We start from the raw sequence: 14738 nt of genomic DNA on the forward strand, positions 1-14738 counted from the left end.
TTCAGATGCTTCCGCGGCCCTTTTTTCGTGTGGTCGTTTTCGGGGTCGCCAAAAGACCAAGTCTCTTTTACATCTTTTGGCGAACACGCCTAGTCGTCCTTGTCATCTCTCCATCGTTTTCCCCGTCACATTTATAGAAAATAAATTTAGTGAGCGGTACGGCGGGAGTCGGCAATGACGGCCTGGAGCTCGTCGACCTTTCTCTTGGCACGGCCAAAGGTTCCGAGCTGTTGACGATGTGGTTAGCAAACGCATGTTCCTCCTCCTTTGATGTGTGTGCGTTCGGAATCGAAAAAACGTACTCTCTTCTTGGCGAGCTTGCGGGCGCGCTTGTCGCGCGAGTTGCGGAGGAGCTCAATGACGCGGCGCTCGTAGGGAGCGAGGCCAGCAACCTCCTTGACGACCTCGCGGACGAAAGCGGTGCGCTTGCTCAGGTGGCCCTTGGTGCGGGAGACGCGGGGCTTGACGACGCGAGCGGTGGTCTTCTATATTCCGGGAAAAAAAAAGTCGAATGTCAGCGTCCATCGTCTGCAATGTAGTGGAGAGTTTTTATGATGCCCTTCACTCTCGTGAAAGGAACAAAAAAAACTTCGTATGCAGAGATCCTCCACGAGGTGAGAGCATCATGACAAAACACGTACGTGACCCTTGTTGAGGCCAACGGCGAGGCCGGTCTTAGCAGTGGCTTCCTTGGCCATCTTGTATGATATTCCGTCGGTCGGGGGAGATTGTCGAAGGAATTTGGCGTCGGTCGGTGGTTGAGGATTGGGATCTTTTTTCGAAGGGCCGCAACTGGGGAACGGAAATTCGCTGGGTGGTGTGGGGCAGGGTAGATTTTTTCGCAGTTGTGCGTCACGTGCGCAGGGTAAGCGAGTGGCCTTTTGGTGGTTGAACGGCACGCTGTAGCGTTATCTTATCGCTTCTATATATCGATAAGCTCACATCCTCGAAAGACTCGTGTTGGGCACCAACCCCAACAGTCGCATGTCAAGAACGATTAGGAGGAATGTTGATTGTATGATATTTGAAAAAGAAGCGATTCTTTTTCAGTTTAGTCTGTTGTTCGCTGTGCGCACTGGGCTTGACCATGCCTGTCCGTGACGAGGCCATTAGCAGTGTAATGAAGTGACGTTTATTAGCTAAGACATAAACTCAATGGGATGAGAAAGTAGCAGGAAAAACCAATGCTCGTCTATCGAGATGTTTCCGGAAATACTCTATTGCTTGGCCTGATTCGCTGTTGTGCTGGACGTTTATGATAGGCGCGGTACCAAGTGTCCCACATGGCACGGCTGCGGATAGAACCCCGGCGTCTAGTAACACAAGATGTCAATGACAATGCATGGGGGGTGCATCGTTTACATCTCTCACCAAAACAACACTTGATGCAACTAAGACTATACAGGTTGTTATCTGAATCGCTGTTATTGCACCACGCTTTATAGCCACTCCTCGTACAACGGTCGCCCAAGCCCGATCCCGCAGCTAAGCTATAAGTTGTCGTCCACCCCAGCTCAAAGGCACTGTACAGACCACTGTCACCGTCAAAATGTCGATGAACTTTGAAAATTGCAGCGAGGTCCGGGAAGGCTTTCCTAAGCCCTTCCCAAATATTCCGGCAAATGTTGTGCAGCAATTCAGCATGAGCGGAAAGGTAGTCGTGGTGACGGGCGCAGCTGATGGGCTGGGCTATGCCGCCGCCGAGGCCATGGCCGAGGCGCAAGGCAACGTTGCCTTCTGGTACAACTCGTAAGTTTTCGAAGTCGCGTTTATCTTTGGAGTGTGAAGATTCGACTAAGCGTCATATAAGGAATGATGCTGCCATTATGAAAGCTGAAGCGCTCGCAAAGCAGCACGGCGTCAAGGCCGCCGCCTACAAGGTTGATGGTTGGTGATGCCATCTACTCTCGAATGCGGTTCTGTACTAACAACTCCTAGTTTCGGACCCTGTCCAAGTGGAAGCAACGGTTGCCAAAGTCATTAACGATTTTGGCAAGATTGATGTTTTTGTGGCAAATGCTGGTAAGATTGATTGAGCTATTCGCTGTACATCCGCGTCTAAATGGGTCGCTAGGCATGGCCATCTCGAAACCGATTCTAGAGCAAACTTTGCCCGAGTTTGACAAGCAAATGTCTGTAAACGGTACGTACCCTTTACTGGCATTTTATCAGGGGAGCTACTTATGATAACGTGTTAAAAACCAGTCAATGGGGTCGTGTACTGCGCCAAGTACGTAGGAGAAATCTTCAAGCGCCAGGGCTCCGGCAACCTGATCATCACCTCGAGCATGAGCAGCCACATTGTCAACGTCCCCACCGACCAGCCCGTATACAACGGCACAAAGGCCTTTGTCACGCACTTTGGCAAGTCTCTGGCCCGCGAGTGGCGCGACTTTGCTCGCGTCAACATTGTCTCGCCGGGTTTCTTTGACACGAAAATGGGCGCCAGCCCGGCCGCCGTCAACGAGGCCTACCGCATGGCTGTGCTGGGACGCCAAGGCCATGTCCACGAGATTAAGGGAATTTTCTTGTATCTGGCAAGCTCGGCATCGTCATACATGACCGGATCGGATGTGTTGATTGACGGCGGATACGTTTTGCCTTGAGCTGGCGGGGAGTCGTATTGCCATAGAACTAGTTCAACATCTTAATTTACAGGGTGGCTTTGCTCGCTCGACGAGTCAATTATTTATGACAACCTTGCTATCAATCATTCCATCATATACTCTGCCTTTGGCCAGCCAATCGGCTGTCTCGATCGTGTCACGCTGTTTGAATCTCGGGGCGAGAAGGCCGGATGGCGGAGCGTCGTCAATGATATAATGGAGCAGTATCCCACCGGGAGTGCCGTGGCGGCGCAAGTAGAGTGGTATTTGACGCAGATTTGTTACGAGGAGGTCCATGCTCCAGTTGGAACAGGGCGGCAAAAGTAAAAAAGAAAATTTAACTGCTTGCGAAAGCTATCTAATTCTATACAGCTCGGGTGCCGACACAAACTAACAACATTAAATACATACAGAGAATTTCGTCAGCATCATCATTATATATACACATCAGTACCGTTCATCATTACCCTTCAAAACTTTGCCGTAAAAGTCTCCCAGCAATTGGGATCGTTTAAGTCCACCTCCTGCAACTTCTCCTGCCACTCTGTCTTGAGCAGCCCGTACTCATCGTACGGGTTATGCTCCATCCACTCAGCCCAGAGCCCAATAACCGCGTTAACTTCGTGCAGCCGCATTTCAAAGAACTCCTTGTGCCCGCCCCCGCACCCAAGGCACTGCTCCTCGCGCTTTCGGCGCGCCCAGAGCTGCGCGTGGACGAGGCGCTCCACGCGCGGGTACAGGTTCGCTGGTGTGTAGCTAACTCGCTTGATTTCATAGCCGCACTTGCGCTTCCATTCCTTCTGGCGACGGTCGAGGTCGTCCGTGTAGCCAATTTTGAGGTGCGGCCTCTCGGAGCCAGCCTCTTCGGCAAACTTGTACGTGTAGACGACGCCCGATTTGGAGAGACTCTTTTTCTCCGTTGGCGAAAGGGGTTTTCCGAGCATGCCTTTAATGATCTTGTTGATTTTATGCTGGGTCCGTGGCTTGCCGTATGGGACAAAGACGTGTGTCGGCCTGGTCTCCTCTTGCACCTCGGACAGGGATGAGAGATCTCGCTCTTCATCCTCCGGTTCGGATTTGGTACTCACTTCAGGCTTGGCAGTAGCTGCTATGTACCTGTGGATGTATACCGGCTCGTGCTTGATCGCCGCGCCGTCAGTTGGAGTGACAGTGAATTTGGTCACAGGTTCGCCTGCTGAAGGCCGCTTCTCTGCCTCGGCGAATGCTTCTTGCCACGAACATAAAAGCTTGCTTCCCTGCACCTGATGCGGTCCCTGGCATAGGACCAGCTGAGCCAGACGTGTCAAGAACTGTTGCGCGGCACTCCAGCTGCCGGCAGCGACTGCATCACTGAGCAGCTGTTTGATGCTGGTCCGGTTGGCCTTGCTGATTGGTTTCGTGCAGTATTTCTTCAGCTTGGTGATTCCACAGCACCGCAGGTGCAGTTCATCCGGCACATTAAGTGCTTCGCGCAACATATCGGCCGAGCTAGGCCAAACTAATAGAGAAGAGCTGTGCATCATGATAGCGATAAAGGGTTTGGTGATGACTGGAAACGGTACCAGAACGCCGGAATGTGCTACATTAAATAACAATCATCGTCAAGCCGAATCCTGCAGCGACATTCTCATGGTGAGGCTATTTTTGGCGGCTTCCTGAGACTCAGCCTCGCGTTGGGCCCTCCGCCTCATCCTACACACCACCGTCAGAGTCAGCCCCGACGCAATATGCAGGGTGATGCAACCACTTTTAACTTGCAGCCTCGAGCCCTCAGCATGAATTATCATCAGGAAGCCGAGGAACAAAACAAGCGTAAGACTGTGTAAGCTCAGCTCATATACATCGAACAGCAGTGGTTTTTGAAGGCCGAATTTATTGCAGTTGAATCCCGCAACGGACAGCTTTCCCCTTACCACTTCCCCCTTCCCCCCCCCCGCCTTAAGCGCCCAGTAGGTTGACACGTTGGTATGCATGCAATCCTTCAGCCACGCCCGGGCGGAGCCCACTCTAGGCGGCAGCCAACTCGGACAAACAGTCGTTCGTGATGGATAGGGGGTTTCTGTAACCATCAGGGTACGAAGGTGGCCTACGTCATGCACAAACTTGTGTGCAGCGCCGCAGCCTTTCTCGTGACCGGCGTCACTGATGTCTATGAGAAAGAGAGGCCTCCTTCTGAAGTTGGCTGCCGATGGGGAGCGAGAATGTCGCTATCGACGGAGTTACTTCGAAATGGAAAATCTTCTTGCGACTTTGTTTGCTGAGGCGGCGCCTCGCTGGTGGTGCAGTGAGCGGCAGAAGCTGCACAAGTTGTGCATTACTTCAACAATGTGATGTAGTGCAGAAATAATGCTGTGCTATGCAGTTGGTATACACATGACGCCAAAAAGATAGAGGGCGCAGTCTCTGCGTTGCGCATCACGGCGCACAGCTTCTCCAATGAAGGGATTGCATGCTAATGCGACAGCCCGTGCGTAGCAGCCCGCACCAGAAGCAGCAGATGACGAAACCTTGCTTCTATTCCAGGCTCGATGAAATCCGTCATAAAATAGGGCAGTGACACCGTTGGTGTCCCGTGGCGTTTGTGCCTGGACGCCGTTCGTCGGGCTCGCGGTTATCCCCGCATCATTGCCGGAAGATCGCGTGACGATTCAAGATTTCGATCTGGCTCTCGAGACGCGAGAATTTGCCGCGCTTTCATTCATACTGGGACGTTTCCGCCAGCCATCATGGATATCATTTTATTTCCGCATCACAATACCCGACGGGCTACGCTAACATGCTCGAGGCCAGGTTTGCGACCGATGTCGCTTTGTGCAAGTCCAGGCACCATCTGATCAGCACAAACGTCAATTTTTTTAGTGACAGCTCGGGTATGGCAATTGTGGGTGGACAGCATGAATACGGCACCTCTTGACCTGCATACCTTCCTAATAAGATCGAAACGAAAAGCTCGCAGAGAGAGCATTACGTCAATCCGGTTCCTGGAGAATGGGGCATAGTGCCAGGGCCATCCATCCATCCACACGACCCGCGATGATCGCTTATTCCGGAACGTCCCTACGAATATTGGATTCATGTCCATCAAGCTCTCGACTGCTGCCGAGAATTGGTTGGCTATTTTTCGCGGAGGTGTGGGCAATGCGATGGCAGGCTATAGTCAGAAGCTGCCCGCTCTTGACATTCGCAGGCTGCAGTTCGTGATTTGTCCATATCTGTCGTCCATCACGGTACACCAACAGCTAATTCAGCTTGTCTCTTCGGGCATGGACCATCAAGAATCCCGCGTCGTCGACGCGCGGTGGTCCCATCAAAGACAAGCTGACGACCGTGGCGGTGCTGTTTGCTTCTGGGTGCTCAGGCCCGCCTGTTCACGAATAAGCAATGTCTCGGTGGAACTGGGCCCCAATGTTCTACTTCGTACCTTGGAAAAAAAGAGGGCAAAAGGAAGGGTTGTGAGCCAGCGAAATCCAGGAACCACCAAAGATGAAACAAGGAGATCGGCAGTGATCGTTGGTCTGGACGTCCAAACTTTATCAGGGGGCGGACGGCTGGCTGTTGACATGTGGAACCTGCCCTTGAAGACGCAAGTTTAAATGCCCTTGTTTCGCTGTTTCTCTTGCCTCCCGTTTTCTAAGGAATCCCAATCATCTGTTGCTTTCTCATCTACATCACAGCCAAAATGCGTCTCATCAGTCTCGCCGTCGCCGCGCTGCCCGTGGCCGCCTCCGCCTACACTGCCCACCCGATGCTGCTCAAGGCCGCCGAGCAGCAGGGCTGCAGCCTGCCAAACCAATTCAAGATTCGCAACTTTGTCGGCCAAACCAACGGCACCGCCGACGCGCCGTCGCCGTCCTGCTTCACATTTGGCTACGCGGATGCTGTTACCGGCGTCGAGACGACGTGCCAGCTCAACAGCACGTCCAAGTCGACGACGCCAGAGGGGCTGACGCCGCGTTTTGCCTGCGAGAACCGTGACGTCAAGTTTATCTGGGGCCAGGCGAACTCGCAGCTGACAATTGTTGAGCGAGCTTGCCCTTCTCCTCAGGGGTACGTCAAGTCACTAATTTACATAAAAAAAAAAAGAGATGAAAATGCTGACTCGCAACAGAACTCCCCTCTACGAGGCCGCTGGCAGCATCATCATCTCGGCTCCCTGCAAGGGCGGCCAATGCGCCGCCAACTCGACAGAGTACAACGGCGTCTTTACCAGCCTCCAGCCTGTCCGTGACCCTACTAGCCTCAAAATGGCCTATGAAATGATGGCAACGGAATAATGATGGATTTGTACGAGCGAAGCATTGATATACTTTTTTCCTAATCAAATAAATGTGCAACCTACCTACGATGCAGTGGCGCCCTACCGTGCCTGTTTTAGTGCTGGGCTGGCGCTAACCCCGGATTGTGGCCCACCTGAGCAGCCCAAACCTCGTGATCATGCATTTGCCTCTAACATCCTACGCTTCAAGTCCTTTCCACCGTGTGCAACAAACCTACATTTGCTCCGACATTGACGGCTGGGCCATCAGTGTGCGAAGAATGTGGCCCGTCCTGTTTGCGTGCTTGCTGCACGCTGCCGCTGCGCACCCAGCATCCGGTGTGTCGGCGGACTTGTTTGCCTCGCTCGAGCGCCTAGCCCGGCTCGTTGACATTTCCTACTGCATCGGCACCACGGGCATCAGCAAGCCCTTCGACTGTCTATCGCGCTGCACTGAGTTCCCCAACGTGACCCTCTCGAAAACATGGAGCACTGGCCTGTTCATGACCGACAGCTGCGGCTACGTTGCTGTTGACGAGACGCCTGCCTCCAGCGTCGCCATAGACTCGCATGGAGCCATTATTGTCGCTTTTCGTGGCACCTACAGCGTCGCCGACACCATAATCGACCTCAGCACCGTGCCCCAAGAGTATGTGCCGTATCCTTCGCAGGGCGATGGGCCGGCGCACAAGTGCACCAATTGTACCGTGCACATGGGCTTCTTCAAGGCATGGGAGGGCGCCAAGGAGTCGGTCATTCCCGAGGTCGTGCAACTACGGAAGACACACCCGTCGAAACCAATCCATCTTGTTGGGCATAGCCTTGGCGGCGCAGTGGCGTGTCTGGCAGCCCTGGAGCTCAAGGCTAGCCTGGGCCTGGATAACATTGTCGTCACAACATTTGGCGAGCCGCGTGTGGGCAACGACGGACTGATCGATTTCATTAATCGCTTATTCGATTTGAACGACGAAACCAGGATGGAGAAGCGATCTTATCGACGAGTAACGCATACAAACGACCCCGTGCCGCTGCTGCCACCTGGGGAATGGGGATACAAGTCGCATGCTGGCGAGATTCACATTACCAAGTCGGATCTTCCGCCCGCTGAAGAGGACCTGCAGCTGTGCATGGGCGACCATGACGAAAACTGTAGCGCCGGTCAGGACAGCACTTCGGAGAGCCTAGCGCGCTTGACACAGTTTTACGAAACCGTTGCCGGTAACAAGATACAGAAGCGCGGGTTTCCCACGCGCCTCAAGCTGTGGCAGCTATTTTTCGCACATCGTGATTACTTTTGGAGGCTAGGACTGTGTTTTCCAGGCGGAGATCCGTTCGACTGGGGTCGCGGAAAGGTGTCAGAGGTAGACGCCGCGGAAATGGAAGCGGAAAACCAAGAGCTGTAGCATGGGAAACGGACAGATTAGGAAACAGCACTCTCGGCTGTGGCGTCCGTGACTGCAAGAGTCATGCGCCCATAGATTGTATCAACAGACATGATAAGAATGATTATTGGCAGTCCCTTTGTGAATCGTTTTGCGGCGTAGGCCCCGCATGCCACGCGATGATCTCGTAGCCATTCAGGCGTCAACAAAGTCGAAGAGAACTATTGGGTGCGCTTGGTGGGACCCAAGTGAGGGGAAGCTGAATCACGACGGATGATGCACCTCTTGTTGTTTTTCTGGGCTGCCAGTGCGGGCGGGGGGCGGCCGTACCCATGGCCATTACAGGGCTGTTGATTGGAGTGGCGACGACATCACATGGCCGCGAGATGGTGTTCGTTGGTTTGGGGAGGGGGGAGAGCGTCGGGAAAAGTCGTGATGCATGTATTGGATGCGAGGGTCAGGGCTGACACCAAGATGAGGACGAGGCCTAAGGAGGGGGGGTAAGCTAGGCGCTGGGGCAAAACGAGTTGAGGAGTAACGCGGTTCAACAATAGCCACTAGCTTGGTGGAGTGGCAGTGCTGGTGAAACTGGACAGAGGCCACGAGGGAAGGGAAGCAGAGCTCAAGGCAGCCGTCTTGTGTGACGGGATGCGTAACGTTTCGGGCGGTGCTGCTCGTCGAGGGTTGAGGGCGAGGGGGCATACTCGGGAGAGGAGATAGTGGCCGTAGGCGCGAGGAGCTTCTGGTAGAGTGAGGGCTTAAGCTACCCCGCGATGTCGGGACGTGCAGGCAGATAGAGCATGCGGGAGAACCAGCCACAAGGACCGTTGAGATGGAATAATTAAATAATAAACAAGAATAGCAACAAACAAGACAGGCATCGGTAGACGGGGGAGAGGCTCTTGATTTAACCCTGCAAGCTTACGTTTTACGGATGTTGCGGCTTTGGCCCAGTGGCCATCACCGCCACGTCGACACTGGAGGTACTTTCTTGGTGTGCGCCTTGCTAAAAGGAACCTGCTGTTTGGACACGCGGAGTATGGAAGGGAGGTGAAGCGTGTCGAGCAGTTTTTTCGCTGAAGCGGGGGAGGTGAAGAAAAAAACTCCACTGCTGCTGGCCTGCTGCTGCTGCTGCTGCTGCTGCTGGCGGGCAACAGTGGGCGCTCCAGAGGAAGCTGGGCCTGCTGATAGCTTGCGAGGCTCTCACGGCCAAAGCCCTGAACAGCTGCCAACGCCCGCGCCGTCGCCGACAGAGAACTGCCCTCCTGCCAACGCTTGCTCGCAGAGTCACAGCAACCAGCACCCGCACTCGCACCCTCACCACCGCCAACGCCAGCACCAGCAACACCTTGGCTCCCCCCTCTCCTCCCTCTCCGCCCCCCAGCGCCTAAAACCCAAATCCAAATCTACCACTTATCCACATCAAAATATAAACACTTACTCTTTCATCCATCATTCCCCCATCCTCCCCCTAGTCGCTTTTTGACGCCTTTACTTCTTCTCTCCCCTCTCCTGTCCAACCCAACCTGTTGCGATTTTCCCTCGATCATAATCCACTTGAGAATAACCCCCCTCTTCCAAAATGGCTACTGAGGTATGACTGCTCCGTTTGCGCTTCCCTGTCCCCCTCCACCGCCCAAGGGCCCCTATCCTTTCAATGCCCGGAGCCAGCATAGGCCTGCGTCTGCAGGTGCTGCTCATGGCTGTTCCCGATGCACCTCTGATCATGATTTTTAAACGTCTGCTAACTCTTCCCAGCGTGAAAGGTTTGTCCTCCTGGCCCCGCCGCCACTATGACCGCTTCCAAGAACGCACACAACTAACGCCTCCAAACAGCAAGACCTTCCTCGCCCGCCTCTGCGAGCAGGCCGAGCGCTACGATGAGATGGTCACCTACATGAAGGAGGTTGCCAAGATTGGCGGCGAGCTCACCGTCGACGAGCGTAACCTGCTCAGCGTTGCCTACAAGAATGTGGTCGGCACCCGCCGTGCCTCGTGGCGCATCATCTCCTCCATTGAGCAAAAGGAGGAGTCCAAGGGCACCGACAAGCACGTCCCCACCATCAAGGACTACCGCCAGAAGATTGAGACTGAGCTCGAGAAGGTCTGCCAGGATGTCCTCGACGTTCTCGACGAGAGCCTCATTCCCAATTCCGCCACTGGCGAGTCCAAGGTTTTCTACCATAAGATGTGCGTGCCCCAAAATCTGGACCGAAGCCTGTGCCACCTTGACCTCAGCCACTAACGACCCCGCAGGAAGGGCGACTACCACCGCTACCTTGCCGAGTTTGCCTCTGGCGAGAAGCGCAAGGTTGCCGCCACCGCTGCCCACGATGCTTACAAGGTGGGATATCCCCGCAACCCATCTCTCCTGGTCCCCAAACTAACAGTCGCAGAACGCTACCGACGTGGCCCAGACTGAGCTGACCCCTACCCACCCCATCCGCCTGGGTCTTGCCCTCAACTTCTCCGTTTTCTACTACGAGATCCTCAACTCACCCGACCGTGCTTGCCACCTTGCCAAGCAGGCCTTTGACGATGCCATCGCCGAGCTCGACTCGTTGTCTGAGGAGTCGTACCGCGACAGCACCCTCATTATGCAGCTGCTCCGTGACAACCTCACCCTGTGGACCTCTTCTGACACGGCCGAGACCGAGCCCAGCGCCGATGCCCCCAAGAAGGACGAGGCTGCTCCCGCTGCCGCCCCTGCCGAGGCCGAGAAGCCCGCCGAGGAGGCTACGACCGAGGCCGCTGCCACTGCCGGTTCCTCCTAAATCCGCACTACCTCTGCCTGGAGTGGTGCGGTGCAGTTGACTCACGAAGAGACGGGTTGGCTGGTGCGTTTGCTCTGTTTGCAAATGGGGGGTAGAATTTCTTATGGTTTCGGCTTGGGAGACGAACACGATGGTTCCTCGCGCCTGGCTGCGTATGCAGTCATGGCAAAAAAAAAATACAAATATTCCCCCCTTGTTCATGGGTAATTTTGTCTCTTTTTTTTTCCCAATATGGCTGCTTTACTGGAATTAGTCGACCCCGATCCGCAAATTTTTTATGGATCGTATCTCGTTTTTTACTTTACGGAAATGTTGTTTCTGCTGCTCTTTTGTTAAACTCCCTCTTGTTTCTTCTTTTTTTTTACAGTTTCTGCAGTGGCCTCCGGCGTACCTCTTTTGACCAGCTGTCGTTGCAAGGTTGATATACGTCGACGTGGAACCTGTTTGTGGAGGAGAGAAATTTCCTGGACGTCACAGCCCCCATTGAGAGGGCTCCAGGCTCTGTTTCCCAGCAGGTTAAAGGGGACCCGGGATGGAACCGCAGTATATAAAAAATGGCAAAATATCTGATAACATGTGGTGCGAGTGTTTGCGTTGTGCGATGTGCGATGTGACAACTGGATGTGTCTCGTGACCAGTATGCCTCGGGATTGGCTGTTGACAAGATCATCACATGCTGAAATTGAGCAAACTACATGCTCGCGAAAATTAGCAGGCAGGCGGACAAAAGATGACGGCAGAGTACGAGGGCACATTATGACGGTGAGGTGATGTAGTATATTCAAAGGTGTTGTGATATTTCTGATTAATAAATACTAGGTATGTAAACGTGCAAACGTCCAATGATGGTGTTGATGATGAAAGTTGGTGTTGAGAGCAATTAGCAAAGGGTATATATGATTTTGCAAAAGGAGAAGGAAAAAAAGAAAGAAAAAAAAAAGACTCCGAAAAAAAAGTAAGCGCCTGTTGTCTTGCCCATGTTTCCCCCATTATGATTGATATTATTAGTTTTTTTTTTTCTTGTCCTTTTCTACACGCGGGGCTCCTTGTCGAGGAGCCTCGCCGCGCGCATCAACCTCTGCTGCTTCTCCCTCAGCGCCGCATCCCGCGCCGGTGCATCTCCGTCATCTAACGCATCTTCGTCGTCGTCGTCGTCGTCTGGATTGTAGTCTGGCGACAGCGTCGCGTACATGGCGGTCCTCGTGACGGCGTCGTCATCATCCTCGGGACGGCGTCCAGCTCCCCGCCAGGACGAGGGCCGGAGCTTGTGCGCGAGCTTGGAGAGCATGTCCCGGGAGCGGGCGACGACGAGGGCGGACCGCGAGGAGGACGAGGACGTGGTGGTGGATGTGGCCGAGGAGGAGGCGCCGTCGTTTGTGGTGCTGCTCTCGGCGTCGAGGGAGGCGTTGGCGACTTCGCTGCGCCAGATGAGGATGCGGTCCTGCTTGGCGGCGGAGATGTGTGGAATTGTTTGCTCGGTGGCCTCCATTGCGTTTGTGGTTGTGCGTATATCGTTGTGTGTGTGTGTGTGTGTGTGTGTGTGTGTGTGTGTTTCTTGGTGATGAGCAGACCTAGAGAAGGCGGCGTCGTGGTTGTAGCTTTTTGCTTTTGCTAGCTTCTCTTTGAGAGGGACCTTTGTCCCTTTTGTACACTTCTTCTCAAGAGTCTTGTTGATAAGAGGGAATTTGCCAGCCTCGTTTCAAAGTGTATTGATAGAGGACTATTTGCTCTTGCAGAAAAGGCAAACGAGTCTCGTGCGTTGCGACTTTTTGCGCCCGCAAGGCTGAGTAAAGAAGTGGTGCTTGCGGGCGGGCGACCGTGGGCCGAAAGCGGAAACGCCTGTGTGTCTTGGGGGGTGGACAGCAGATGAACGATTCTGGGGGCGCGAGGGAGCGCGTGGTGTCTCTGGGAGAAACAGAGTATCGTCAACGCCCGTTCTTGGATTGAGCGCTAATGCTGGTCAGGTACGGCTGGGCTTTATGTAGAGGAGAGGAGAGAGAAAGGCACGCTCGTGGAACAAAGGAGTTGGTCGGGCGGGCGGGAAGAAGAAAGATTTGACAGGGCGCCGATTTGAGGATTGGCGTGGGTGACGGGGCCTTTTTAATGTGAGGGAGCTGTGAGGGAAGCCTCTTTTCGGCCTGGTGCACGAGGCGGGCGGCGCTGAAAAGGCGGGCGGTCCATATTGAACAACAGCCAACTAGTTAACAGACTGTCACTGTGCAAGCTCAAAAAGCAGGCCACTATCTATTCCAACCACCAGCAGGCAATAGGACGACGCTAACAGAGAGAGGGTGGTCGACGCCACCAGCCGGCAGCCGCTGGGAGAGTGACTCGGCACCAGCCCGTGAGCCCAAGCGAAGGAGGTGTGTGATTTTTTACAGTTTTCGGCTGGGGGCAGCTAGCGATGGGACGCAGTCAATAGCAGGTGACGCGCTGTGCAGTACGACTCAGCAGCATCAAGACCAGGCCAAGGACGGCCTCTGGTGTGGATCAGGCTAGCTGGCACTAGCGTCATCGACGGTGGGATGAGGAGGTTGGCTGGAGAGGCGTGAGAGGGTGGGATAATAATGCAGCAGAGGGCGCAATGAGGGGACGCGTGACCAGATGCCTAGGTACCCTTGGAGAAAATCAATCGAGCGTGATGGTGGTGGTGGTGGTGGTGGTGCCTGAATAGGTAGTGAGGGGAAAGAAAGGGTTTGCCCAAGAGACAGACAGACAGTCAGGTCAGACACTGCATGGCGATGCGACAGGCAGAGATGACACCGACAACCGGGGACAGGAGGCCTATTCTTGTCAAGAGAGACACATTTCAGACCTACCAGCAGGCGGTGTAATCAGACATGCATTGGGCCGTTGCATTGTCTATTTTGTGATGAGCACCGGCACGGCAATGGGGGCTGGTGGCCGGGGCAAGACAGGGCAAGGACAGACAAGGACAGACCAGGGTAACTAGTTACCTAGGGGACTTGGCGTCACAAGAAGACGATGGGGAAAAAGACACACGCACGCACGCACGCATACACCAAGCGTCTGCAGAGATGGCCGCCTTTGCTGGCAACGCGCAAGCAGCAGCAGCAGCAGCAGCAGCAGCAGCGCAACAGCAGGTGAGCTGGCGTGAGGATGGCGTGAGGCCACACCACACTTTACGCACACCGTTGTCGGTAGACTGTGTCAGTAGTGTCTGAAGCCACACCTATGGGCAAACGGCCATCGCACTTGCATCGCCCGTCAGCCCACCTCGATGCGAGAAAAACAGGGTTTCTATCCCATCCCGGGTGTTGCCGCCGCCGCCGCAGGCATGAAAGAAACACATTTCAAGACGAGCCAGCCGAAGAAAAAGGTGGTCCTGTACGAATATCGTGTTGAAATCTCCGAGCAGCTGTTCTGGCCCGCGCCTGTCGTCCCATACCCGTACCGCTGTGCCGATCTCCCCTCGCCCCGTTCAGAGGGCATAATCACGTCGAAATATGTGGGCTGACTGGCAGGCTTGGCTGCGTCGTAGCACTGGTGTGTGTGTGTGTGTGTGTGCGACGCAATGTTCTGGTCTTTTTGTGCTTGGGAAGTAGTTCAGACAAGAAAACACGTTTATTGCAAGAAAAGAGGAAGCACATTGGCGCGGAAAATGGAAAGCGAGCAAATCTTGCAACAACGCAAACAGCGAGAGGGGAGAAATAAAGGCAGTCGGCATCAAGATTCAGCACGTTCCAAGTGGGCACGCGAG

At 54.3% G+C, this 14738-nt stretch overlaps 7 protein-coding genes across 9 annotated transcripts; 4 read left to right on the forward strand and 3 right to left on the reverse strand.

The window, feature by feature from the left end:
• Positions 1–146: 146 nt before the first annotated feature.
• Positions 147–698, reverse strand: LMH87_012146 (uncharacterized protein; the record flags this gene model as incomplete). Its single annotated transcript, XM_056201404.1, has 4 exons — positions 147–227; positions 303–404; positions 471–485; positions 642–698. The coding sequence occupies 4 exons, from the start codon at positions 696–698 to the stop codon at positions 147–149; spliced, it is 255 nt and encodes an 84-aa protein (XP_056053159.1).
• Positions 699–1549: 851 nt separating this feature from the next.
• Positions 1550–2606, forward strand: LMH87_012147 (uncharacterized protein; the record flags this gene model as incomplete). The annotated part of the gene is made up of 6 exons (XM_056201405.1): positions 1550–1749; positions 1811–1887; positions 1939–2022; positions 2075–2143; positions 2206–2230; positions 2297–2606. 6 exons carry the CDS (start codon positions 1550–1552, stop codon positions 2604–2606), a joined length of 765 nt encoding a protein of 254 aa, XP_056053160.1.
• A 470-nt stretch (positions 2607–3076) lies between these two features.
• Positions 3077–4084, reverse strand: LMH87_012148 (uncharacterized protein; the record flags this gene model as incomplete). Its single annotated transcript, XM_056201406.1, has 1 exon — positions 3077–4084. The coding sequence occupies one exon, from the start codon at positions 4082–4084 to the stop codon at positions 3077–3079; it is 1008 nt and encodes a 335-aa protein (XP_056053161.1).
• Positions 4085–6285: 2201 nt separating this feature from the next.
• Positions 6286–6880, forward strand: LMH87_012149 (uncharacterized protein; the record flags this gene model as incomplete). The annotated part of the gene is made up of 2 exons (XM_056201408.1): positions 6286–6653; positions 6715–6880. The coding sequence occupies 2 exons, from the start codon at positions 6286–6288 to the stop codon at positions 6878–6880; spliced, it is 534 nt and encodes a 177-aa protein (XP_056053162.1).
• A 160-nt stretch (positions 6881–7040) lies between these two features.
• LMH87_012150 (uncharacterized protein) lies at positions 7041–8264 on the forward strand (the record flags this gene model as incomplete). Of its 3 annotated transcripts, none has more annotated exons than XM_056201410.1 (1): positions 7041–8264. In XM_056201410.1, one exon carries the CDS (start codon positions 7041–7043, stop codon positions 8262–8264), a length of 1224 nt encoding a protein of 407 aa, XP_056053163.1. The 3 variants fall into 3 exon arrangements, with proteins under 3 accessions (XP_056053163.1, XP_056053164.1, XP_056053165.1); XM_056201409.1 differs by having other exon boundaries at positions 7365–8264; XM_056201411.1 differs by having other exon boundaries at positions 7839–8264.
• Positions 8265–9825: 1561 nt separating this feature from the next.
• LMH87_012151 (uncharacterized protein) lies at positions 9826–11017 on the forward strand (the record flags this gene model as incomplete). The annotated part of the gene is made up of 5 exons (XM_056201412.1): positions 9826–9837; positions 10002–10009; positions 10080–10433; positions 10500–10587; positions 10640–11017. The coding sequence occupies 5 exons, from the start codon at positions 9826–9828 to the stop codon at positions 11015–11017; spliced, it is 840 nt and encodes a 279-aa protein (XP_056053166.1).
• A 1030-nt stretch (positions 11018–12047) lies between these two features.
• On the reverse strand, positions 12048–12506 carry LMH87_012152 (uncharacterized protein; the record flags this gene model as incomplete). The annotated part of the gene is made up of 1 exon (XM_056201413.1): positions 12048–12506. One exon carries the CDS (start codon positions 12504–12506, stop codon positions 12048–12050), a length of 459 nt encoding a protein of 152 aa, XP_056053167.1.
• Positions 12507–14738: the final 2232 nt, after the last annotated feature.

Source organism: Akanthomyces muscarius, chromosome 4, assembly GCF_028009165.1.
Source record: "Akanthomyces muscarius strain Ve6 chromosome 4, whole genome shotgun sequence".
NCBI lineage: Eukaryota > Fungi > Ascomycota > Sordariomycetes > Hypocreales > Cordycipitaceae > Akanthomyces > Akanthomyces muscarius.